Source organism: Dromaius novaehollandiae, chromosome 14, assembly GCF_036370855.1.
Source record: "Dromaius novaehollandiae isolate bDroNov1 chromosome 14, bDroNov1.hap1, whole genome shotgun sequence".
Taxonomy (NCBI): Eukaryota; Metazoa; Chordata; class Aves; order Casuariiformes; family Dromaiidae; genus Dromaius; species Dromaius novaehollandiae.
Genome location: NC_088111.1, coordinates 4185309 through 4212793, shown reverse-complemented (window position 1 = coordinate 4212793; position 27485 = coordinate 4185309). Strand labels below are relative to the sequence as shown.

The 27485-nt window shown below is 47.7% G+C and overlaps 1 protein-coding gene across 15 annotated transcripts in view; it reads right to left on the bottom strand.

The window, feature by feature from the left end:
• KPNA7 (karyopherin subunit alpha 7) overlaps window positions 1-27485 on the bottom strand; it is a 61390-nt gene that overhangs the window by 1422 nt on the left and 32483 nt on the right. For 2 of the 15 annotated variants that reach the window (XM_064520120.1, XM_026095181.2), the window contains 9 exons: window positions 9277-21836; window positions 7393-7501; window positions 6490-6627; window positions 5840-5925; window positions 3982-4250; window positions 3350-3432; window positions 1872-2135; window positions 1256-1489; window positions 730-912 (listed from right to left, as the gene is read on the bottom strand). In XM_064520120.1, coding sequence (XP_064376190.1) covers window positions 730-912; window positions 1256-1489; window positions 1872-2135; window positions 3350-3432; window positions 3982-4250; window positions 5840-5925; window positions 6490-6627; window positions 7393-7458 — 1323 coding nt within the window. In that variant the 5' untranslated portion in view covers window positions 7459-7501; window positions 9277-21836. The remainder of the gene's footprint in view (window positions 1-729; window positions 913-1255; window positions 1490-1871; window positions 2136-3349; window positions 3433-3981; window positions 4251-5839; window positions 5926-6489; window positions 6628-7392; window positions 7502-9276; window positions 21837-27485) is intronic. The other 13 variants (XM_064520123.1, XM_064520122.1, XM_064520126.1 and 10 more) reach the window with 13 other exon arrangements.

Here is a 27485-nt window from a genome sequence, read left to right as displayed (position 1 = left end):
GGCAATCAAGGGGCAAAGATAGCCAAGTCTGCAACTGATCTGAGTCGTTACTGTAAGCCCTGACCTAACAGAGGCAAGCAACTAGAGTCCCTGCTTTTACTGTCCTTACACATTTTGGGTTATAGCAGAGATCAAGGATCTACCACTACTGTACAGATGACATACTGTCTCTGCTAGGACTACCATGTTGTGGCTTGACTGCTACCTAAACAAGCCAGCTAAAATCTCCTCAGTTACATCCACACACTGAGAAGCAGCAGCAGGTGACCTGCCACCAAGTATTTCATTTGCAAAAAGCCATTTCACAGGTGCCATAGCACTAGAGAAAACAAGCTCTCAGGTGAGTAGACTTAACTGCCAGGGAGCTCAGCAGTTATGTACAGATCTGGGACCACCTGATTTCTCTACAGCTGGATTTCTGCAAGACCTTCCCTTCTGTACAGCTTGGGGATTAGCACATCATGTTTGTACTTTCTAGAGATAGACTAAAGTCATAGTAGGTTAATGGAAGGAACACATTAGGCTGTCCTAGGAGTTTGGCAACATTAAGCTCCAAAGAGGGAGCAAGAACAAGTCAGACAACACTAAGTCAAACTGTTACTCTTGCAAGATCAGTAGTGTTCTAGAAGGAGCTGTTCCAGCCACGTGGTGTGAGCTGAACACTCACTCTGCTCCTTTGGGGATGAGATGCAAGATGTACTACAAGAACTGCTGGAAGCAAGATCTTACCAGGAAGAGATTTGCAATGGTATCTAGGATGACCAGGATAGTTTTGCTGTCTTTGGCAGAGAGTAGGTCGAGCAGAGGTTTGAGCACCCCAGACTGGACAAGTTCCACCACCTGCTCCACAGTGCCTCCCGTTGTCAGGTTAGCCACAGCCCACACAGCCTCCTTCTGAGCTTTGAAGTCTCCCTGAAAGAGCAACGGTGAGAGGGATGCTAAAGCTTGGGAGCACCATGAGTATGAGATGTCAGATGAGGACTAGCTGTTTTCCTTTGTATTCAGCTTGGACTGGCCCACTTTTCCAAATGCTTTGGGTGCTAGGTAGGCACCTGACAATTGTTAAGAGCAGCTCAGAGCCATGCTTTCATACTAGCAAGTCTAAGTGTTCAGGCTGTTCCAGGCCTTTTGGCAACTATTTGGGACACCATGTTCCCAAAAGCCACCTCAGAGTGCCTCACAAATGAAGCATCATGGGTTGAATCTTAACATGGCTTCTGCAATTGTATGTACAATACCCCACCCCACCCCTTACCTTATCTAGCAGCTCTACCAGAGGTGGCAATAATCCACAAGTAATGAGTTGCTGGATTTGCTGGCAAGACCCTGCCGCAATGTTGCTGAGAGTCCACGCTGCTTCCTTCTGTATAGTTGGCTTTGCATGGCGCAAGAGATAGGGCAGGACAGCCAAGACACCAGCATCAATAGCTGCCTGGGTCTGTTCATCAGTCCCTGTGACTATGTTCCCAATGGCACGGAGGGCTGGAGTCTAGACAGATCAGAGCAGATGAGAGTCCTTAGCTCAGGGGATAACCTCCAGAAAGTCTAACAAGATCCCCAAGTGCTTGATCCTTCAAATAAGGAAAGCCTAGTGGATGATTACTGTTGCATTTACTGACCTACTGTCCTCCCATTTTACTCTAAGCAGCTTTACCTTCTCTACCCAGTCTGCCAGCCACAGCAAGCTGGAACAGAATATTAACTTGAACTGCAGTTCTAGTTCACTTACTGGTCAAGACAGCAGACCATACTAGCCACAGACAGCAAGGAGACATGCCTTTTCCTTCCTCAGATATACTTGCTGCTCTAGGAAGTAGGCGTTTCCTACATGAAGGGACCAGATTCTAGACACTGCCAATTGCATTTCCTACCATAACAATCAACTCTGGGTTGGCCATAAGTTCCACCAGCCTCGGGAGAATCCCTGTGTCAACCACAATTTGGATGCGATCGTTGGACCCATCGGTCAGATAGGACACAGCCCAGCAGGAGTCAGAAATTACGTCCTTGTCTTCATGTTGCATGAGGCAGATGAGGACTGGCAGCATCTTTTTCACTGCATCCAGGGGAGGGTAGGGATTCTTGTTCCTACAGAGATTTGACAGTGTCCATGTGATGTTCCTCAGGAACCCAACCTGAAATACAAGGGAGTCTCATAAGATCTTCCACAGCTCACAAACTCACTGGCCCAATGAGTGCTGAAGAGGTAGCGCCTTGCTTCTGGTCCCTACAACTCAGACATTATCAAGTAGCCAGTATACTTATGCTCAAGTAGCCAGGAGAAGCCTTCTGTAATAAAGGGCTGAGACAGTTGACTTATTTGGAGAAGAGATGAAACAGGTTGACTAAGACAATTCCCTACCTGCCCCCAATATTAAATTCCAGAAACTTCAGGTCTGGTGGCATGACAAACTACTATGAGCAAAGGTGCCAAACAGCTTAATTGGCAGGCCCTTGGGACAAATGACAGACTACTCCTTGGACAAGATCAAGAATGTTAGTTTAGTATTAGCATTATTAATTATTAGATAATTGTTCTAGAACAGGGTTCCTCAGGGATTTGATTAAGAGCATCATTCAGACAGTTTATCCTAGTAAGAAGGAGCCACAGATGCTCTGAGACAACAGTGGCAGCTAGTTTCAAAGCATTGCAGCTACCAGGCTGTATGCTCAAGTTGATGTTTGTCATTTTTCACAGGGGTCCCTAAGAGACAAGGGTGAGTCAGGCCAGAAACAGAGCAGCCACGAGTTAGCATCTTCAATATAAACTCATAGAAGGCCTAGAAGGTATTTACTAACACTACCCTGAAAGGCCCTAGTTATGCCTACAGAAAGCATACAGCTTCCACCACACCCACAGATGGGACACCTGTAACATCAGCACTACTGTTAATCTCCATCCATCTTATGCTTCTCTGAAGATGTCCAGCTCCCCCAGAGACAGAAAAGTGTGAGCTGACACCATTGCAGAAGGTCAGAGATAGGACACAAAGCAAGCTGTTTATAAGCTACCCAAAGAGCAGCAGTAGGAAGCTTGGAGAGCAAGTTCAGCCCTTCCATATGGAAGTTTGTTGCACCAGTTTTATGTTCGACCACTTTAAGTTAGGAGTAACCTGCATGGGAAAGCTAAGGCTAGAAGTCATCACACTGATCTGAAGACTAGCTTGCCTGTCTGGTATCCCCATGCTTTGGGTTTACTTCAAAGAGACAGTCCTCTAAAGCAGTTTAGGACAGGGTCTCATTCCCCTGTACAAACAGCTTGCTACTTGTAACAGTCAGATGATAGGCCATCCCCATTCATCCATTACCCAAGTGATTAATAAGTGTTAAGAAAATAGAGGTTATTTACTGGAGTTACAGGTGACACCAGAGCCAGCAAGGGAGGAATCACATTGCAAGTGATAAGGGCATCTCTGTACAGAGGACCATCACCTGTATAGAGGGAAGAGGGTCATTATTGCATCTACCCAAGTCACAAGACAGTCAACATCAAACAGAAACAACACCTGCAGCCACAGGCCAGCACTGGGGGACTGAGGCTCACTTACCAGCCACACTATTTAAAGCACTATCAAGTGGGAAAAATTTACTGGGTAGAGACTTCATGGCCAGTTTGTGCCAGTGTCAGAATAACCAAAACAGACATGACCAATGCTGTTTTCCCTGCAAAGGGCTCAGAGCATCCAGAAGAACCACTGAACAGCTAATGACAACAGTGGCTCAGATCATCCCAGCAGGATGGTGTCTTGCTTTTGACTTTGGCCAAGATCCTCTTGCAGGGCCAGCACAGGGTCTCAAAGGCTGCCAGGCCACATGAATGGACTGAAGGGTTTCAAGAGTGGCAGCAGCTTGGAGACAAGTCTGGTGGTTCTCCCCATCCTCTTATCTTGAGGAGTATCAATATTTAGCCCCCCCCCAGCAATGGGCTAGGCAATAACCCTTTCCATGCCCACAAGCCCAGGCCCAGAGACCCCTGCCTACCTGCTATATTGCCCAGTGCCCACACAGACTGCTCGCTGATATGCATGTGCGGGGAGGACAGGAGGGACACAAAGGCTGGGATAGCACCTGCTTCCACCACTGCTCTGGTGTGGTCTGAGGTGCCAGATGCTATGTTAGTCAGCGCCCAGGCCGCTTCGAACTGCAGAGGAGCATTGTCAGCACGGGTTAGGAACTCAACCAGTCTGGGGATAATCCCGGATTCAATGATCTGATTGAGAGGTGGGTCCCTCTGTCTGGACAGCATTCTCCTGGAACAGACACACAGCCCATTCAGTGGCACAGAATAGACCATAATCCTGCAGCTAGGCATAAGGTCCTAGGCTGCAAGGAAAGCAGCAGCTACAAGAGATCTTAGATCAAGATCTTATATCAGCAAATCCTCTGCAGAAGAAAAAAATCTAAGATGCTGAGGAAACAGCAGGCTGTCTGTTAGAGTGCACTACTTAAACACGTCTTTTTGGAACCAAGAGAACATTATTCTATACACCTTCTCTTGCAGGAGTTATTTTCATAAGACTGAATAAGCAAGTTACATGCAACTTATTCTCTGCTACAGCCTGCTTCTGCTGTTTCTCAGTTCAGGGGTACTGGCCAGCCTTGCCCAGATCAGAGGTCCCATTTAAAATGGCAGTTTCACAACTGCTTTTCCTGCTACAGCTGAAGTTCCAGAATCACCAGCTCCCTGCTGCTGCTCTCTGCTATTTCCTGCCTCACACGGGCACAGAAGCATGTGTGCCTGCCAGATAGATGGGATCAGGGCATTGATCTAGTCAAAGCAAGCCAGAAAAAGAAATGCTTTCAGCCAGATCTGCTTCCCAGCCTGGTTTGTTCCACAGCCACAAATGCTTGTGCTGGCAGAGGGTAGTGCAGAGGTGTAAATCAGTGGCTTAGAGCTGCTCTAGTGCTGCCACTGGATATCTTGTGCTGGTGTAAGTTTGGTATGCTGCCAGGCACATGCAGACTTTGAACAGGCAGAAAGCCAGCTCTGTTCTGTATGGTGGATTAGCAAGCTAGTCGTGACTTGCCCCCTTTAGGAAGGGTTTGCATTGGCCAACCCTCAGCTAACATCCGCTACAGCAGGCACTTTTGATCTGTTCTCTAGGGCAAGAGGCTATGGCTCCAACTGCCAAGAGCAGATGTCTTCACAGCCTTTAGAAACAGCACTGATCCCCTGCACACACAAATCCCTGCTCCAGCAGCAAGAGACAGCCAAGGAAGCACTGGATTTACTCAGGAAGCAACAACAGCAATAGCAGCCTCTCCTGAGCCCTCAGGAGAGGGAGATCACTGCTGCAGCCTGGGCTGAGGGCACTAGCCTTCAGTCCCTCCTGCTCCCACCCAGCTGGGGACATCCCTGCCCAGTTGTGTCCCTTTATAGAGCTGGGCTCTCTAGCCCTTGTTCTGATCAAGCCTCCAGCATTTCCATTCCTCTCTCAACATCTCATCTATCAGCTGAAGCTAGCAGTCTCTGCCCTGTCCACACAGCAGTCAGGGTGGTAAAACCAGGGGCTACAGCCAACCCCTTGGTCACATTTAGCCTCACACTTCACCAGTTCCTGCTTCCCATGGGCATTGCCCAGGACCGCAGCTGAAGCCAGACCTGAGCAAGACCACACAGGGCAGGCTGCAGGGGTTCGGGCCTCTGCTAAGGTTCCTCAGGGCAGTTTGGGTTACCAGCCCAGGACTCTCTCCATGTGCAGTTCGCCATGTCTTCAGATAGCTCTTCAAATAGCTCTTCAAATAGGCAGAAGGCATTTTCTTCTACAGGGCCCACCACAGTCAGCACTGTATCAGCCACATCTCTCCAAGTGCACAGCAGAGCAGTTTGGCAGCATACCTGGTTGCCTGTGTAGCCTGCAGCTGTAGCTCAGTATTGCTCCCATTCACAGCTTCAACTATTTCCTCCAAGGACAGCTGAATAATCTGTGTCATGGAGAATGATTCAGAGTCAGAAGGAGAGCCAAGACTCCCTCCAGTTTAATCTCTGCAGTCAATCAGCTGTCTAGACCCTAGTCAGTCACTGCTTTAAGCAATGTCTATTCTTTATGCAAGACTTTTGAGATGAGGCAGAGGAAGAGAACCCACAAAAGCCTTAGAAGCAACTAATCCTTATAATCAAGCATGGAAAGAAAGTCTCCACCACACTGTAATAAGCCTACTAGCATGCTAATTACCCCTCCCTGCACATGGAGCCAGACTGGAGGTTTGCCAGCTCCCAAGTGGCTGGAGGTCCAGTTCTACCTGTCATCAAGGGAAGCCACATGAGATAGTTTCCATGCAGAATAGCCCAGAAAGAGGGACAGGCAGTCTGAAATGCAGTCCCCAGCACTGGGCACATTGATCAGGAATGGCACCAGCTACTTAACCCAAGTCATTTGAGCAAGACTTGATAAGTGGACCAAATGTTGAAGAAATACTAGATGAGAAACTATACAGGCTGTGCACAGCTGCCTAGTCCTGTCCAGGTGCAGAACCCCCAGCACTTACTGCATTCTTCTTCTCCTGCCCTGGAGAAAGGCTCTCCTCCATGGAAGTGATGGAAATACTTCTGCGTTTCAGGATTTGTTCATCCTTCTTGGCCTTTCGAAGCTCTATATTCACCTCCACTCTCTGCCTCCTCAGTGCCTAGGAGAGGAGAGGGGCACCACCTGTTTTGAGCACCTGCACCACCCAGCTTCACTGGGCAGCTCATCTCCTGCTCCATGCTCAGCTCCCTAATGCTCTGCCCAAATCCCCTTCATGAGGGGCACAGAGCCAGCATCTGCTCCCAGGTACTTCTTCGCTATGGCCTGGAGGGTTATGCAGGAGACAGAACAGAGCAGGGCTGTCTCACTTAACTGCCTCCCAAGGATACTGGGTGCCAGATGAACTTGCAACCAGTGGCTCTGTTAAAGAGTTGAACTGCTGAACCTGAAAGGTAAACCCTTAACTTCTGTACTTGCTGAGACAGCAAGCTGATAGATCCCAGAGTCTGATATCCAGTACCAGCCCCCTTCCTGCAGTATTAATTGCCATTCAGCACCCTTGCAGGTTGTGGCAGGACCTTCTCTTCCTGTCCCCCAGCATATTCACAGGCTCAGTTTTGAGCTGCTGCTTGCCACTCATCTCCCACCTGCCTGCGCCACTACTCCCTCCCCAGCCCAGACAGACTATGCAAACTCCACCCTGCACCATACCACATCTAGAAAATTAAGTCCAAATATCTCTTCTGGCAGAAGGGTTCTGTCCCCTCTCCCACCTTTGCTATCCTGTACAGCTAGGTTTGGGGAAGAATGCCATATTGCCGTTCAGAAACCTTAGTGTCAGCTCCCACCAAGAAAGGAAGAGCCCTCAGTCACTGCTGCCTTTGTACAGAGGCTGTGCACGGATTGACGAGAAGTCCATACTTACAGCTGCATCCTTGCCTCTGTTCTTGAACTTCCTCATCCGCTCACCTTGCTCAGTCACAACTGGCATCTTGACAGATTTGATCAAGTTGCCAGCTGAAAGCCTCCACCTGCTTTTGGGGGTCAGGACAGTAGTGTTGGGTCACAACCATACCAGCAACATCCACCTTGATCTACAGGGCCTGCAAACCTTCAGAACTGCCTCCCTCCCCCCACAACCTACACCTTACTCTCCAGCAGCAAGGAGGAAAGCTAAAAGCCCCAAACAGAGTTAAGCTCTTCATGCACTGCAACCTGAGCTACCAAATTTGACACTACACACAAGCACAAGCTATCACTAACACTAGGCTATTAAAATCATGATTATCACTATAACTACACAAGCAGGCCCATTTGAGGAACCAGAACATATCACTTCTCATGGTTACAGTAACACCACTTTCCTGCAGTTCTGTATCATGATGTTTTTAAGTCTGTTTAGACAGAGTCTAAGTCCAGCAGGGACAGCAAGGCCTTCTGCCTTTGAAAGTAACAGCTTAAAGTCTGATTTAAGGATACACCATAACTGCATACTAGTTTTACCTTCTCATCCATCCCAGCTTAGCTTCCTATACAGAAGCTACGACTTCCCCCAGAGAGTCCCCCCAGTTGGAAAGTTTATGGAGCCAAATACAGTAGCATGGAGTGCTGGAGTTCAGCAGAGCAATCAATCCTCAGCCATCACAAACCCAGTTACTATTAAGGATGATCAGACAAGAAACTTGTAAACCCATCCTAGCAGGAAAGGGTCAGGGGGCCACATGCACACACACAAGTGAGACCAACACTGGCCTTCAAACAGCTTGTGTGTGGGGATATCAAACTTATCACCCAACAGAAGTGGTGGTGTTCTCAGATCAGCCAGGAGATACCACCACCACGTGCCTCCTAAAACAAGGCTACCCCTAAACATACTCAGCATCTGATCACACACAGGTGATGCATCATTACCTGCTCCCCAGGGTTACTGCATGCACCTGCATTCCAGCTCAGCCTCCCAGAGCTCTCCTTATTTCACCTTCCTAAAGCTAGGCCTTTTCTCCACCCTCCCTCCCTCCATCTCCTGGTACAGCTGCACAAGGACCCAAGCAGGGATACCAGTAGCATTAGCTACTTACCCCAACACAGCAGCCAGGCACCAAGGTCACTTCACTGACTCACAGCAAAGCCAGGACAAGCTACCCCTTGACTCAGGTCTGTTATCTTATGTTGCTACACTAAAGCCACAAGGAACGCTTAAGCTTCCCTTCCTCTTTAATGGCTTTTCCACCAACAGGAGAAATTGCAACAGATCACCATAACACCCTGAAATGCCTCTTTTCAGGTAGCTTCTTCCAACCCATCTTAGCAGAGAGGCACCGCAACCTACCAGGCCATACAAGTGCTGGACAAGCAGGAGACCCAGCACAGACCCGAGCTACCAGCTGTGCTTGAGGAACAGCCCCACAACCCTCTCCTCACAGCAGGGGCCAACAACCACAGCCCACCCCTAACCCCCAGGAAGAAGCCACTCACCTCAACCCCCTCTCCATGCCCATCAGTCCCCATCTGGCTCTTTTATCTCCCCCCCAGAGCCACCAGCTCCCCCCGATTGGCCGCTCCCAGGCCAGCCTCTCCCTCAATTACCAGCTTTTCATGGCAGCACCTGGATGCTCCCTAACAAGGAGCAGCAGTGCTCTCCCTCCTGAGCTGCCCTGCTCTCACCCACCCCATGCTTCTTCCCTACGTCTACATTTGCCTCCTTTGGCCCTTTTTGCAGCCAGCCCCCCCAGGAGGAGCAGTATTTGCTAAATGGGCAGGGAAAGCAGCTATTAAAATATATAATTAAAACCTAATCTGCATTACTTACCACTTTTTCTGGGGGGGGGGGGACAGGAGGCGCGGGAATTCGGAGGGGGTGTCCGGGGCTCGCCGTGGGGAGGGGAGATGAGGTGGTTCCTGGGAGTCGGATGCGAGCGCTGGGGTCGGCAGACCGAGGTTTGCACCCTTCGCACCTAACTTCCCTGGGCGCACGATGTGGGTCTTTACATCCTGCTAACTGTGCATCGTGAGAGCTATTTTAAAATAAATTATATGAGTTACAGGGAACAACTATTTCACTGTGCTGCTATTTCCAGCATGGAAATAATTGTGAAAATATACTGTACAGTACCCAGGCTGCTTTAAATCATAGATTCAAAGCCCAGCAGGGTCATGCCAATTCTCCCTTTCAAGGTAATTGAAACAAATTGTACAAAGCTTTGTGTGGAAGGTGATTTGGGGAGAGGGGGGTTTGAGAGAAGATCTTCAGGTATATCTGTTGTTTGTGAACATTAAAAAGCTAGTCGTGCTATTCCTAAACACTGTATTTTTAAGTTTCAGGTGCCACTGGTTGCATTCTCTTGTCTCTTGGCTGCTTGAAACAGAATTACATTTCAATTGCTTTTTAATTCAACTTAATCTGGTGCAAAAGTTATTGGGCACCCTCTAATTTTGTTTTCTGAGTGGCTTGTTTCAGTTAATTCCTAATCAGCCAAAGCTAAATCAAAACAGGCCTGGTTCAAGCTGAAGTAGATGGGCCCCTGCAACCTTTCCAAGCAGTTTAATTAAATTGGCTTAAAACCGCCCTGCGAGATGAGCGAGGGCAGCCTCTCGCGCAGGGCAGTGCCGAGCAGGCTGCGCGGCGGGGGCAGAGCCGTCGTCCTTTTGCCTTGAGCGCTTCCTCGCTCACGGTGCTGCAGGGTACGAACCTGTAACAAGGCCGCGAGAAGTTTATTGTTATCCTGGGCTGCTCTTTCTCTTTCTGCCCTTTTCTATTTCCCCTCCACCCGCCAGGTGCGATCAGACCCATCGTGTTCAGGGCTCTGTCACCGCCAGCACACGGAGAGAGAGAACACGGAGAGAAAACACGTGCAAATTGATTAACACCCCCCTCCCGTACGCTGCTTCCATCACCGATGGCAGGAGAAGCGGCACTGCCGAGCGCTCGACCCACGAGCAGGCGCAGGATGAGCAACCTGATCTCAACCCGTGCTGAGGACACGGGCAGATCGATATTTGCCGAATGGGAAAGGGGACAAGCGCTGGAGGAAAAAATGTTTCAGTTTTCAGCATAGGAAGAGGGTATCACAGCTAATGGAGAGGAAAGGAGATAAAACCCTAAATCTACATGACAGTGTCCCCTGAGCTCAGCCTTGTGTGCTCAGGCTGAAAATCCACATCTTGACAGGTACGAAAAGCTGCAGCTCCAGTTTAGAGGGGTTTTTTGTTGCTGCTCTTTCTCGCCGTGTAACCCTTGGTCAAGCGCTCCCACCATGACACTGTGGATTAGTTAGACTGTGACTGGTGGCAGATTTGAAAACATCAGTTTTAAGCCTTGAGATAAAAGCGCTGTTTTTCCCTCCTCTGTTTTGTCATGTCTCTTTAATAAGCTTACTGCCACTGTGTGCAGGGAAAGGGACTGGTCAGGAAAGGTGTCAACGTGCCGTTTCTCGGCAGCGGGGTTAGATGATGCAGGCATGGCCCTGGCTCCATCGCACGAGGTTGTACAGCTACAGCAGCTATTCGGAGCAGTCCTTCTGCAAAAGGAAACCTCACCTGGCAGGGAGAAAGCAAAGGTAGGGATTCTTGCCAATTCTGTGAACGTCTGCTCTCAAACAGCATATTTTCTCACTCAACTCTAATGTAGTCCATTAAGCTAACATCAACTAATTAATTTTACTTGTTAGTTACAGCAATACCAAGGAATGTCGACCAAGACTGAGTCCAGCCCTGCTGCACTGGTGCTACACGAGCGCTTCACAGCAGAGCCTTTAGAAGCCCTGTGCCCAGCTGTGCGTGGGGGGAGCCTGACGCAGATGCCCCAGCGCAGAGGAAATCGCCGAGTGCCATGGTTTCCCTGGTACGGTGAGGCTGGCAGGGACCCGAGCCAAGAGACGCGCCAGCGGTCTGTGTCGCGGAGCAACCAGATGCTCAGAGCAGGTTGTTGCTGGGGCAGCTGCAGTTGTGCTTCAGGCTGGTGCAAACCGAGGTGAAACAAGATGCTTGATCCCACTCCCCTTTCCCATGCGAATCACTGCTGGGACCGTCAATACGCTGTTGAGCGCAAACAGGCTCGTTTCCTCACTACGTTAAGCCTGGGACTGAAGCACGAGGGTGCCTGATGCAGAAATATCCTTGTGGGCTGCCTGACCCAGCCCCGCTCTGCCCACCGCAGAGCCCCGTTCACACCAGGGGACGATTGGTGGTCGTGGGCCACCGTGCGAATACACCTAGGCTGCTTCTCGACTGGGCCTGGCAAATCCACGTGCCTCTCAAGATATTCCCACGCCATGTCCCACCTGCCCAGGGCAATTCCTAAGTGTGGCAAAGACAGAGCCTGGAAATCCAGCTTCCTCCTTTTTCCTTTGGGATGTATCCTCCGTGGTACTCAATCCCGGAGGGAGGCAGTGCTAACCTCGCAGCTTGTGCCGATTCCTCCCGGGGATGCAGGCGTCACGCAGCTGGTGACCCCCCCACCGCCCGCCACTAGGTTCATTTCAATCCCGTTGTTACTGCAGCAGCCACGGATCTGAGTCCAGATCAGAGCTCATCGTGTCAGGCACCAAACAAGCAATAAGAGACAGCCCCTGTCCGTTGCAGTCCATCTAATCAGGACATGCGGAAGGTGGGAGAAGGGATTTATTGTTATCGCTGTCTTATTGCTGAGCCAGTGGCAAAGCTAAGCACTGCAGCTGGATCTTCCAAGGCTCGAGCTTGCTGTTACCCCTAATTCAGTGTAGCTGCCCCCGAAGTGATCCTGCTTTCCTCTCCCTCCAGAGGTGCACTCCCCCCTACACACACACGCGCTCTTGGCTGCAGCCGGCGAGCTGTGGGATGTGTCAGTTCAGACAGCTTTCAAAGGGAACCCAACCCATCACAAGAAAAGAAAGAAGCATGATTTTCCACCATTTCAGTCAAAACAGCTTATCCTGTGGCCTCGCACTGCTAGAGCTGAGGTGTCACGGAGGGTGGTGGGAGAGCAGGATCACACCCTGCATTGCCTGCGGATACAGCAGGTCAGGGCAAACCGCACCCCAGCCCAGCGCCTTTCCCCTGCAGCCAGTTTTTATTACAGGAATATAGCAGGGCTCTGTGATGGGATGTCACCAAGAAACGGGAATCCTATCTTGACAGTCTTAATTTTCTCCCAAACACCTGGGTATGTGGCAGGTTAAAATGGGTTTGATCAATACCAGCTCTCGTGGTTACTCACTGCACTTTGGGACATCTCCATTCCTGCAATCCTAGCTCAAGTTCGCTAGGATTTTTCGTATGGTTGAGAAAATACACAATTCACATCTAATACTTGTATGAAGTTACATGGACCAGAAGACTCGTCTCTTTGTGTGGTTTTGTTCAAGGCAAAGTGTTCTTAAGTGTCTTTTTCCTGCTAAGAATGGGATCATTCACTCAGAAATGTAAGTGTTAGGAAGTCACATTGATATTATACAAAAGAGATCTATATTTATTGATAAAGAGGCATGGCAGAGCTGTGGATCGCCCGGGTATTAAAGACAAGGGAATTGCTGTGCTGGAAGAGAGACAGCTCGTGAAAGCCATTTTGGAGCCTCTTGCTTGTAAAGTGGATAAAACTGTGGAGCGTAACACCGACTGATTATCCCATCAGTTGGGCACGCTGGAGGCCATGGGAGCTCCTGACAAGCTAATTGAGCCCCAGAAACGAGAACAGCGGCAGCGCTTGAGCGTGAGTTGTGGGGGTCCTTCAACACTTGGCAAAAGCAGCTGTTAATGCCCATTAGCCAGCGAGCGTAAGTGGATGCCTCGGAGAACGAGCACGGCCCTGGAGGGCCTGTAACTCCACACCAGACTGAACATTAAGGAACTAATTTTAACTTCTAAGCAGCATCCTTTCTGCCAGCCACGGAGGGATTAGAGTAACGGTTTTTGAAATTATTTAAAAATAACATCAGACTTAATCATAGCTATTTATTAAATCCATTATCCTCTGTCGGTTATGGGACACTGATTTATTCAGCTGCAGAAATTATAATCACCTACATCCAAAAATCTTAAAGACGTTTTTTTCCCTAATGAGGCCCAGCAATGAAAATTGCTTTAGTCCCCGAGTCTGTAACTGGAGGAAATGAAGCAGACAGAGCTAAGGTGAATTTGGGGGTGAGACACAACAGCGGGATGGCGCGTCCTTGGAGCTACTGAAAAAACACCTGATTTTCTATAAATCACGCATCACTGTCCTCCACGGTGCCCGGCAGGAGAAAGGCTAAGGCATTCTCTAAAGGCATGGAGCCTGCTGTAAATCACGTAGGGAAGAGAAACCCCAGGAAAAGATCAGGAAACTCACATAAATCACAGGGGTTTGAGCCCCCGGACGCCACTTTGCTGTCAGGGCGTCTGTGTGCAACTTAGACCGAGAGATGAAATTTTCTCTTCTCCTGACTGCACGGTGCAATTCCAGGGGCGGCTTTCTCCTCCGAGGAGCAGGCGGATGCCGTGCCCAGGGATTTGGGCACTGAACGGCGGCAGGCTGGTGGGGCCCAGCAGAGTTACTGCTGCCATGGGATGGGCGCTGGCAGCGGGGTGAAGCTCCCGGAGGTGGCTGTTGTGCTGACCTGCCTGCGGGGCAATTGCACTGATTTGCCAGCAATCTGGCAAGGGTGATGGACGGTTACAGTGAAAGTCTGACCTGCTTCACATTGCAGGCTGGGACAGTGCCTGCTGCCACCCCAGCAAGGACTGGGCAGGGGGAAGAGGAAACTGCCCCAGGGACGTATTACTGAGGACTGCCAGGCATGCTGGGTGCCGGCTACTCACCTTCCTCAGACGTCTGGCTACTCACCTTCCTCAGACGTCTCTGATTATCATTGCTGAGGACAGCACTTCAACAGAAATTAGTGTCTTTGTTTAAAATGTGTATTTAGGGGCCTTGGTTTGAAAGTTGTACTTAGGAGATGATAAGAAGACATTCAATATGCATATTTTACCTGATCCTAGGAGTTGAAGATGATTTTTGCTAAGCCCAGGGGTGATACTAGTCTCTGTTTCAACTGTTCCACATCACACAGGATCACAGAATGGCTGAGGTTGGAAGGGACCTCTGGAGATCATCTGCTCCACCACCTCTCTGGGCAACCTGCTCCAGTGCTCTGTCACCCGCACAGGAAAGAAGTTTTTCCTCATATTCAGATGGAACTTCCCACGTTTCAGTTTGTGCCCGTTGCCTCTGGTCCTGTTGCTGGGCACCACTGAGAAGAGTCTGGCCCCATCCTCTTGACATCCTCCCTTCAGATATTTGTATGCATTGATAAGATCCCCCTCAGTCTTCTCTTCTCCAGGCTTAACAGCCCCAGCTCTCTCAGCCTTTGCTCATGAGAGAGATGCTCCAGTCCCCTGATCATCTTCGTAGCCCTACGCTGGACTCCCTCCAGTAGTGCCATGTCTCTCTCTTACTGGGGAGCCCAGAACTGGACACAGTAACACATATATACACACTGGTTGGTAATGAACTTCCAGGGCCCCCCAGTAATTACATCTCACTGTGCTGTATGTTTTCTGCCACTTCACCACACTGATGTCTCTCTAGGTTTGGGAGGGATCCCTCATGTGAACGGTGCAAACAGCTTCCCCGGACAAGCTGACTGGAGCTGCTCTCTGCACCAGTGCAGTCCCCAGGCAACACCATCTTGCTGCTTGCTGGAAGAACGCTCACACGGACTGCAGCTGGTGTGATCCTCCAAGCAGATTTGCTTTAACTGGGGCAACTTGCATTAGGGGATTAGATACATAAAAATATATACTCAAATTCCCTCTGAGCAGGCAGGTAGTCTGTGTGTTCCTCCTCCTTTATCCCATTTTCCCAGACAGCGGTTCACAACTCCCTAGGAAAAAGGGAAACAAGGGGAGGAGGAATCTCAGAGCTTCCTCATCCCCCACTGCCTTGTCTTTTCTGCTCCTGAATGTTACGGGCAGACTTAATTGAACAGGGGCGATCCGCAGCATGCATGGAGTACTCAAGCAGGTGATCTTCCAAATGTATATGGGGAAGGCTCTGCAGTCCTACCAATGAAGCTGCTGACTGCCCATGTACAGCCCTTTGTAATCCAAGGCAGCACACGGTGCCAAATGGCAGCAGCCATGATCCAAAATCAGCTGAGGTGAGTTGGGTTCACAGTCTGGATCCACCATCTTCAAAACTCAGGCCAAGTAGCCCTCTGTGCTACTCAACCTCAACTCTGTGAGGTTGGGATTGACTCACAGGTCCTGGCCAGGTTTATGGTTGTGGTTTTATTGGTGTCCCTATCTAGGGCTATAGATAGCGGGCCAGTTAAAGATAGGACAGAAAGAAGCTCCAAGCCTGCGCTGGAAGGGACTTACCCAGGTGGCAGTCCTAGGCTAGAGCTGGAATTTGGGGCCCTTTTGTAATTCCATCCTAGTGGAATCCAAGTGCTCTTGTTGTGGCTGGCATCGTCCCACTACCTGGGGCTGGGAGAGGGTCCTTGTCCAAGACAAGGTTGTGGCTCCTGATGGTCTCTGGTTAAGAATTTGGTCATTGGTAGCCCTTGGCTAGAACTAGATAGAGTCCTGCGGCCAAAGGTTGGGGCTAGGGAAGGGACTAGCTGATAGATCTGCTCAGGTTTACGCTTGGGTCTGAGGGTTTTGTCTGTCCCTGACCTCTGTGTCAGATACATTTGGAGAACTAAGGTAAGACAGACAGGAGGGAACAGACAGAAGGTTTGCTAACCATTAGTGCACCATCTCTGCCAGATCCATGGAGAGACCTGTTTTCTGAATGTTAATACTCCTTTGCAGTTGGCAGACACAGTTAAATCCTGGTGGAAAAGTTGGCTTAGTCCTCTGTACAGCTGGTCCACCTAGGGCAGAGTAACTCATTAGTGCTATATGTTGCTCCATGAGTTCAAGTGTCCAAAGCCTGTGCTGTGGATTAAAAACTCCCAATCTTCTCAACAGTCTGTGTGGGGTCATCTTGATGCCACATGCTGGAGATTTTCTTTCCCCTTTTTATCCCCCCCTCCCCAAAAAAAGACACTGGTTGTTTGTTTTGTTCACATAATTTGTCACATTAAAAAGTCCTATATTTGGAAAGCCGAGCACTGAGAAGTTAGACAACAACAGAAAGGACTTTAACTTTGCTTTCTCATGTGTGCACTTCCCTGTAGAGTTTTTGATCATGCAACCGCACAGACCATCTTCTGCAGAACCAATGACTCACTGAACACCTAGTGGGATTTGAAAGTACTTGGCATCTTCCCCATCAGACCCTCTGTGCCTCATGAGGAGCAATCTGTCCTTGTTTGGTTAGCAACTGGATGTGTCTCTGTGCAGCCAATACCCCTCCAGCCCTCACAGGATTCTCTCCAAGTAGGCAATACCTCTCCAGCTCTACACTGATACTCCCCAAGCAGGCAACAGACAACAGCTGAGAATGAGGATACAGCTTTCATCAAAGAACCAGCATTATTTTTTAAATGACTAATAAATGCACAAACATCTTAGTCTCCTGGACTGATCTTTATATAACCCGGTGATCCTTCAGCAGATCCAGATACCATTCCTCCCCTAATGACCAGAGATCAGTTTGCTGCTGTTACTTAAATGCAACCCTGAAAGACAGCATCTGAAAGGGAGTTCCTTGTTATTTCAAGGCTGTCACAGCAGTGCAAAGGCTGAGGCTGTAAAGCGAGCAGTTAAAAGCCCTTTTCTACCGCCTCTTCCTCTCCCTGCCCTCTGTACATTTATAACCTCCTTCTTTATGACTGGGAATGCTGTTATGGACACCTAGGCCACTGTGTTCAGCCTGGCAATCCTGGCAGCCCTAGGAGAAAGAGACCAGAACCTTTCTTCCACATGGCCTGTATTACGCACACAAATTTGCCCCTCATCTGAAAACCATTCCCCACCCTTCAGGCAGGAAGCTTGGACTTTTATTCTCACTTTAAGACGACGAGGAAACCTATGTCACAGCAAGAAATGGAGCCCACATCGAAGGCAGACACCCTGCTCAGCGGACAACTCCCTCCCCGTGATCCACTGCTCAGGCCTTTCAGGATGCTGCTTTCTAACAGCACTCTGCAGAGCTAACCGTGAAGTGCCGCGCCACCCAGAAATACCATGTCAGAATATGTCTCCTTCATTTTCTAAGCAGATCTTCAAAAACATCTTTACCAGATAATATAATCGCTCTAATGGGATGTGGCTGGATGAACCAGCCACAGCCCAACACAGACTGTCACAGTGGGATTTATGCAGTGTGCTGACGTGCTGGACAAGACTAGAGAACAGTGTGGTCAGGGATGATACAGGATACATCATAGCCTGTGCTATGGAAACTGCAATGACTTTTTATTAAAATCATGAGAGGCATCCTAGTTACTTAAGAAGCAATTTGCTTGAGTTCTAGCTGTTGCTGATCTGTTGCTGGGCTGAGTAAGCTGGTATCTATTTAAGGTTTGCCATTTTGACCTGGATCACTCCATGGAGAGATCTGATTGCTCCCTTTGCAGCCCATATCTCCTGAGTGGGCAAAATGGACATTTATGTATATTATACTTGGGTGAACAGGTCAGAATCCATTATTCATATGATGCATTTTATGTCCTTCTGTAAGATGTCTGTCTCAGGACTGTTTATGATCTTCACTCATGCATTCATGGTTTGAAATAATTACCTAAAAAAGGCCAGCAAATACGACTTGTTCTGGATGCATTCCTGAGAAGTTAATCACAAGCCTCAATATTCAAAATTCAAGCTGGCCATGGTTTTTGTGGTATTATTCTGCTCCTGACGGGACATGCTGCGTTCTTAGAATAAGGTTTTCAGGGTGAATAGTCAGTTACAAATTCAAGGTGGGTGTAACATGAATGCTCTAATTTTCACCTCAAAGGGGCTGTTTCTATGAATCTTCCTGCTTGGAAACTCTATCCCAAACATATTCACCCAACATGCTCATGACGGCAATGCTTGCAGAGTAACCACATTCCAGATGCTCTGGTAGAGGCAAACATTACAGAGAAATACCTAAAGCTGATACAGAAGTAGTTGTCATTAGTTGTCAACTGAGCAACTGAACACTTAAGACTGTGACTAGACAACGGCCTTCATCCTGTCTACTCAGAACAAACACCCAGAAGATTTTCATCATAAATATGGTGCATAGAAATGATTTTAAAATGAAACTTTAGCTCCATCAAAAGCCACTCAGGTCACCAATGTGCATGGTTTGGCCAAGGGTTCAGTGTGACATCTGTCTGCCAAAGATCAGCTCTTCTCACTGATGAAATCTGTCAGTCCACCTGGCCAGAAGGTCATGGCCAAAGATGGGACTCTGAAAGAAACCTTCAACAGACAATCTTTCTATTTCAGCCTCTCGTCCCTATACTCCAGCAGCGAAGCTCATAAAACATCCTATAAGGAAAGAGCAGGAGAAATCCCCAAGAAACAAAGCACTAACTGATCTCTCCTGAGGGACCAAAGCTTTGGTCAGTCAGGCTCCCAGCTGAACTTATGGATCAGAAATGTGTCATCTTTTTTAAAAGGTTAAGTGCTGGCTCAGGCCCTTTCCACAGCTATAAGAGCCTGGCCAGCCCCTGTAAACACGTCTTCCAGTATCGTCTCTGGTAGGTACTTGCTGTGTTTGACTGCTGGGAAGAGGTGGGGGGTAGAGAGCGAGAAGGATCATACACCTCTATAGGGCAGAAATTGAAAGCAGAGCCAGAGAGAGAAAAGTACTCTGCCAGCAGGTATTTTAACTATGTATTTGTTAAATTCCATGTGATCTTTGGGCAATGACATTGCAGAATTTTAACTCACCCCCTACTGTTGGGATGGCCTTAACACTTTCTTGCCTTCTGGGACAACATTTACACCTAAGCTTTTAAAACCTCTAGGGACCTAAACAAGACAATTCAGGGCTGCCTTCAGGGAAGCTAAGCAACAGTCACTCCTACTAACCTCAGACTGAAAGGCCTGAACAAAATAGGCTTTTTGTAGGTAATTCATCTGCCAAAGACTGGAGGAGCACCCACAACCAGTGGACACCACTCAAGATTTAAGTTGTAATTGTGCTGTGCCTCAGTTTACCCAGCTGTAAAGGGATGGTGAGCCATAATGAATTTAAGTTTGCAGAAGAGTTTGAGGCCTGCATCCAATAAAATCTGTTGGATGCAAGCATGAACTATTTTTAGTCACATGCATCTATCATCTGTGGGTGTTTGGTTTAACATTTTATTGATCCACTTTAGAGACCATGCTAGTCCATGTATTTCAGGGAGGTGACAGACACAGTGAAGTCCTGAGCTTTCTGTGGAAAGGAGCAGCAGCATCACATCCCATGTTGCAAATCCAAGTATCGAAAACCAGCAAGGCCAGTTTTAACAGTATAGATTGAAAGGGGAAATGATTGCTGAGCTATTATAGTTCTTTGTTTTTGCCTGATCAGGAGGGGAGATGCATGGAGGAACCTTTCTCCTTCCTGATTTATGGGTGAAACTCATCCTGGAGTAGCAGATTACAACTGATAGTGTTACACCAGGACCTTGTTTAGCCCTGAAACCACTGTCCAAAGGTGCAGCACTGCTGCCTTGGAGTCCTTCCAGGCACATGTCTTTAGACCACCAAGATCTTCAGGTGGATGGGGGGAAAATGAAATCACCAGGGGGGCCAACACCAGGATCCTCTCCAATAGCCAAGCTGTTCTGACTTCAGTCCAAGCAGTACCCTCTAAAAACAGACCATGCTGGCAGAGTCACCTGCTCACTCCAGGGGCTTCTCCTGCTTATCCCAGACTGACTCCTCCAACGCCTGTGCAGACAGCGTGACTCACAAGGCTGGCGCGGAGCACTGCTTGGGGCTGTCGTCACTGAGGCCGCAGTGGTGGAATAGAGGGAAGCCCTTAGCCTGGGCAGTGTGTCTGCACAGTGAAACAAAGCTGCAGCACAGCCTGTGTTCCCTTTAATCTAAGTAGCTAGAATAATAGTAACGATGACAGCAGCTTTGCCTCTGCACAGAACAACGAGCTGAGCAGGTATCCTAGGTCCCCAGGAGGCACATCTTTGGTTTGCCGGACACTGACAAAGACTATTCACCATCAGCAGTCTGACTGTTGCCTTGACAACATTAAAGATAGTTCTGATGTGTGGGCAGGGAAAGGAAGACTGCCTGAAGTGTGGGATATAGTCTGCTCCCAACATGGAACAGGCCCCCAGAAATGCAGAGCCTTGGGACATGAGTCATGTCCTTGAACTCCCCTGCTCCCTCCTGTGGAATGGCTTTGCCACAGTTTTTGGTCTCCTAATAGTCTCAGGTTGTGACAGGGGTGCAAAACACTCAAGGGCATGTGAAGTGGGTATGCCATGGACTCTTGGAAGACTCTCGTGGTTCTTGATGGCTGACGAATGGAGCTGATGAACCAGGTCCTCCCTCTCAGGTTCTTCTGAACCCCTTTTGCAGCTGTGCCTGTATTTGTGCTATTTTGTGCATCACTGTAGCCTTTCAGGCTAAGAGGGTTTTGTGCCCGTGCTGCACAAAAGGCACCTCTGCGAAGGCTGCTGTGACCCCAGGGAGTGATGGAGAAGCTCTGTGGTCACTCTTACTTATAGCTGCTCCATGGACTCCTCTGGGAACCACAGAAAACCACCAACACCCTCAGCACTCCAGAAATCCCACTACCACCTCCCATCTAAGAACTACCCTCACTGGAATTAGGGTCTTACAGTTTTGTTATTGAACAGTTTCCCTAACAAGTTTTCAGGAAAAAAAGGCAGGAGAGAAGCCCCCTCCCTCAATCATATGCAGGCTCCTCATGGCCCAGCCCTGGACAAGGCGGAAGCCTGAAGGGAAAGGGGGAACATTCTCCCTTGCTATTTCTCCCCAGTTCATCTCTCACTTGCTGGCCACTATTAATAACTACCCAGGTTTGGGATGTTGACTTTCCTTCTGTCCCTGACTTGACAGCGCTTGATTCTTCTGTTGCAGGCTCCTATTGAACTGCTGCTGTAAATTGTGGGGAGCACAAGTATGACTTAAATCTTTCAGTGACAGCTCACGTCCAAGCCTCTTTTCTTTGCCTGTCTCTCATTTGTTTAAAGCAAATGGCAAAGCACCTGAACATCTGAGTGCTCTGTTTCGCTCTGCCTTGTCTTCAAATGAACTCCCTGCATTTTTTTTTCTCCATTCATAAAACAGAGGGTGATACTGATCTGCGGCTGCTGTGAATTTACCCTCACACAGAGCTCTGGGGGCTCGCAGGTGGTCTGGAAACCAAAATAAATATCAGTGGGAGGAATAATCATGGTATTTGCAGAAAGCATGGAGATCCTTGAGAGAACAGTGCTGTAGAGCAGCCTGAGGGATCCTCAGCCAGGTGGGATTTCCCTGCAGCTTATTTCCTGCCACCTGCAAAAATAAAACATAGTGAAAAGTGTTTTATCTGGGTAAAACATTGTGATGGGCATGTTGTCCAAATAATAAGAGACATAAGCATCAATAATCAGGGAGGGAGATCTGGTCTCTTTTCTCCTGGTAACAAAAGAGTACGTTCTTTAGTAGCAAACAGGAAAGCAGCCCTTTGTGCTAACAGCTGCTTCAGCGTGCAGGGGCACTGCAGCTTCCAAGGCTGAGCAGAGCGGTTTCCCTCGGATCTGGGGTCTCTTTTCCCTTTGTCTCCTGACAGACCTACTCTGGTTTGTTCTGCCTGACAATCAACCCCTACAAGGGGCTGCCAATCTACGGGACCAGGGGAGCTCAGATGTACAAAGGCAAGAAGCGGGCTGAGCCTGCCCCCTCACCCGTTCTCCATCTCTGACAACACCTACCATGACATACTTACAGGTGACTCATAAGAGCAAACTCTCCTCTCCTCTCCTGCTTTACTCTGCTGTGGGGGGTCAGTAAGATAACTCAGAATTCAGAGACATAAACAGCAGCTACATTTGGCCTTGCAGCAAAAATCCTGTTATTCTAGCCTTGTTGGATTCTTTCAGTGGCTTCCTATTTCTCCTTCCAGCTTCCTCACCATCGGGGCTCTGGATTGTCATGTCCCAGCTTGTATCTCTGTGCCTGTTTCCTCCTCCACAACTTCTCCCCTGCAGGCTGTCCTTACACTACTCATGTCCCTAGCCTGTCTTATGCTGCCCTCTATCCTTGCAATAATCTTATTCTTCCTGCAAGCAACAAACCTCACTCTTTTTCCCTAGCTTTGTCCCTTCGGATCCCAATGTTCCCCTGGCTGAAGCCGTTCTCCTGTGGATCTCTGAATCCTGGCACCTCCCCAAAATCCTCTTCAGAAAGAGTGAACTACTAAGCACTGAAAGCTGCCTCATGCTTGACATTTGGTGGTGCTTCTAGGAATTGGGGAGATTAACCAGACTCAAAATCTGCATGCCCTGCCCCAAATGCACAAGGCTGGACCTCAGAGGAGAGTCTCCAGTGAGGCTGAATCTGAAAAGGAAGGGGCAAGTCTTGAAGATGATCTTGCCACTGACCAAGATTCATAGCATTGAGTTTTCCCACATGGACTGAGAAGCCAAGGAAGATGTAGGGGGCATTTGGAAGGAGATGACTTCAGGCTGCACAGAAGGGTTGGCTCCTCTTAGCCAAGGGGTTCTGAAGAGCCTTTTTAGTTTTGTTTTTCCCACAGACCGTGAGAACTAGTCTATGCTGATTACATAAGTAACCTTGTGAGTCTTGATTTTTTCTTTTTTTCCGTACTCACAAACCTATGGAGGGGCAGCAGAATTAGGTCTGGGGTGGGAAAGGTGTCTAGTGGCAGGTCTAGAGCATGTCAGACCCCCTTCCAACCATTCCTGCCTGTCTGACACAGAGCACAGAAATGGTATTACTTCTCTCCTGAGTCTTCCCCTTTATTGCTGTACAATCTGCCCATTTCTTTTTTACACTAACACTGTTTGTCTTCCATGTTCACTTTGCCTATTGGGGAACCTGGTGCCGGCAAGACTGAGAACACAAAAAAGGTCATTCAGTACTTTGCCAATATGAGCAGCACTGGCAAACAGGCTGTGGATGAGAAGGTAAGGGATTCAGGATGAACAGAGGAGCACAGCCTGCGGAGCTGCTTGCAACAGTAATTCAACTTCCTGTGGGAGCTGGTGGGCAGAAAATGTATTTACTGGGTTATTTTGGATGGGTGAGGAGTAGTTGTGCTCACAGTCTAAAATCTTCTGTTTAGCATCCTGATGATTTTTATCCTTTTTTTCTTTCTTCTGTAGGATCCCTGGAAGATCAAATTATCTCAGCTAATCCTGTTCTGGAGACATTTGGTAATGCTAAAACTACGAGGAACAACAATTCCTCCCACTTTTTAAGTACCAGACCTTCCCTGGATTACACTGCTAGGTCACTGCTAGGTCACACAAAGGCGTTCCCTTTCAGAATAAATTAAAAAATATATTTTCAAATGCTCACTCAAGAATTACAGTCAGTTTGTATTTTCTAACATTTCACATGAAGCATTATTGGTTCCCATCTCCTAGAAATAAGATTTCTGTGGATTTTGTTGTGATATCATGTTTTTACACATCAAGAGAAAAAAATAAAGTTTTGATCAACCTCAAACCAAAGCCTTTTCAATTGTTGGTTCTGCAAAGATTCAAAATGCTTTCATTTTTCTGCAGATTATTTTTTAATTGCTGAAATTTGAGATTGACAGTGAAAATAGAAAACATTAGGGTTTTCCGCTGAGGTCTCATTCCTCTATTTCTGTGCACTACATACTTCTGCCATATGCTGTAAAGAAAGGAGGATTTCTTTAAGCTCTAATACAGAATCCAAGAAGAAAGAGGTTTTTTATAGATCTGATCTTTGAAAAGATTAAATTTCCTCTCACTGACTTGCAAATTTGCCCCTACAGGCACTGCTGTCTGTCCCTGATGAACGCTTACAACCTCTCAGCTCCTTTCTGTTTTCCTACAGATATTGCAATCTTGATTAACAGACTATCTTTTATTTTCTCATTTTGGGCAAATTTATCCAAATTCACTTTGGTAGCACAAGCAAGCTGGCTGAGCTGCAAGTAACCAAATAATACCTTATGTTCATTTTGCTTTGGACTTTCTCTTGTGTTGAATGGACCCTGTTCTGATTAGGTCAGACATGTGCAAATCTGAAATTCATTCTGTTAATTTGTGGGATCTGCATGGCTGTAAATGACACCAGAATCTGGCCCTACTTCTGTGGTGAAGTTACATGCTTTAGATGATGACAAATTTATTTCTTCTTTCTTTAGCTGCCTATGAGTCTCTGTGTGAACACATAAAGGCACAATGCCTCCCCCAAAAGCTATATTTTTCATTCTACAATTATACTGCAACCATTACTCACGTTCATCAGAACAACAGTATAATTGTCTTGCAATCAAGACCCTAAAAATAGCTTTCCAGGGAAGGTGCATTGTTCTTTGTTTGCACACGTGCATCCAAGACTAAATTGAGAACCACAAATCCCAGCTCTCAGGGTAAAAAGACCCCATCATGTTTTCTGAGTAAAGCCCTTTATCATGCAGAAAAAGGAGAGAGGAAACATATGGACTGGTTATTCTTTAATGTGGGATTGTCTGTATCCCTCCTCCTTTCTACTTGTCCCAAATCTGCATCATACCCAGAGACCACATGTTGAATTTGCCTCTCCGGACAAGAAGGGTCAAGGGTTCAAGTTGTTTATTGGCAAGTTACAGCTTCTTCCAGTCTGGCCTGGAGAGCAGGCCATGGGCAGACCTTTACTCTGCAAGCAGCAGCATTGGTTCAAGGAACTTCTGCACTCACCCTGGAGCTCTGCCGGCAGAAGGGATTGTGTCAGTGCTCCGAAAGTAAAGGTGGTTTGAGCCAACTCAGCTTTGTCTGAAGAACTCACTTGATCCCTTTCACCATCAGATCTATCTGGACAGAAGACTTCAGCTGGGAGGCAAGGTGGAAAATGGCTAGCTAGGACTGTTAGGTAAGTCTGGTGATTTGGTACAGCTGAATGAATCGGTACAGTGAGGTCCGGAGGAGGATGGTCTTTGTGGAGACCAGAAGTCAAATTGCTGTTAGTGCCTGACAGAAGGCATGGACAGAGAGATTAAAGTATACAAAAAATCTTTTCCAGAGCTCTTCTTAGGAAAAAAATAAAAGGACAATATAAGCAGATGTTTCACAGGTCAGTCTTACAGACAATGCACTGGCATGGTCTCCCTTTAAATCACGCTTCCCTGCTACGTCCTCTGCTTCCAGAGTAAGAAATCTACTTGATAGAACCATGCTTGACTAGGGATTAAAGAAGGTTCTCTGAAGTGGGGGTGGGGGTTACTAATTATCCAAGAAGAAGGATAGCAAGGGATTTTTCCCTAGGCAGCCCAGAGTGAGAGAAGAAAGCTGTCTTCCTTTATCTTGATCAATGTATGGTGAGGTCTCACCTGATCTGGCAGGGCTGCCATTAAGGTAAGAATAATCATTTTCAAACTGAAGTGTTGAGTTGCTACCTGTCAATTGCTTACATCTCCTCAGCACAGGAAAGACATCCAGGACAAGTTTTTCAATATTGTTGAAAAGGTTTGGGTGTTCAATCCCACTTACTTTGACAGGGCTGCTATGTCAAAATCTCCTTGGTAGCCTGAGAAACTCATCTTGCAAAAGACTTTTCCTTAAGTGATCTACTCAAATGAGATGCTCAGAAATTGAAACCTAAAAGAACTCGCAGTCTCCAGTCACAAAGCTCATGTTACTTCTTGATTGTACTGATGGCAATCACTGTAACCACCTCTTGCTCTGTTTCTCGTTGCAGAAACTTTGCTTCTTTTGCCCAATCCTAATCACTACCAGTGCGTGTGTCAAGGTGTGGATACAGTAGACAACATGGATGATGGGGAAGAGCTGCTTCTCACTGATCTAAGTCTGGAGAAACATCAGTGAAACTGAAAATATGGCAAACAGGATGCTGTCCCTAGCCCAAGTTTCCCCGGAAATAAAGTTCAGCTTCTTCACCCTGAGGATAAATGACTTCCTGGAAGAACAGCTAGGGATAACCTAAGGATTTGTTCCATTCTCTGCGAGTTGGAACCTGAACGTAAAAGGCCCGCTCCAGAGAAAATGAACTTGATGTAGGAGTTTCTGGTTAACATTCAATGGCCTGGGGTTTACAGGACTTCAAACGTGGTTGTTTGAAGCCTTAAAACTGACAGATCTGAAAGCTGTGGCAGAGACCACGGGTTAAAACCTGCTCATCTCACATACATATGTAATCTCAAGCAGCAGCTTGTATAAGGGCAAGACTGACCTTTTGTCTGTTTTTGACACACATTTTCCTTTTTAATATCATTTTGAAGAGTATCTGTTACTGAAAAGAGCTTATTGGGAGTATCTGCTGGCTCCTGAAACTATTAATATAAGCAGGACTTGAGCTACAGAGATCAAACGGCTTCCAGCTGCTGAACTTACAGTGCCCTTTCTAGCAGCTGATGGTATTTTACAGCTTCCAGGATTTGCACATTGCAAACAAGCCTTTTGTACAAAGCACCTATGATATTCAAGCCATGAAGACAGTGGGTCTGTGGGTCAGTGGGTACTCATGGCTCAGGAGTAACTCATTGTCTGCAAAATTCTCCAGCAAGCTCTGAGTCATGTGCTCTCCCTTCCCCGGGCAAACAGGTAGAGCAAAGCATGATGTTGCCAGCAGTGCCAGACTTCCTCTGTATCTGAGACAGGGGACAATTGCTATAAGGGGATCTTTGTTGCTCATATCCTGCAGATTTTAGAAAGGCGGGTGAAGAGTGGAATGAGCTGATGATCATAGATGATATGTTGCACTTTTCCCATGATATCACAAAGACATTTAGAACAATTGCTGTCAAAGCACAAGGTCCTTAGCTAGTATAAATCACTACATGAAAGCACAGCAGAGTACTGGTTTACAGCAACTTTAAGCTGCTCTGTGCCATGTTAGTCTGAAGGGACCTGACTGGTCAGGTTTCAATGAGTTGGAAAATTATTTTAAGTGTTCAGCATTATGGGCTGGCTTCCAGTTTATAGTGTAGATTAGGAATTCTCTTGTGTG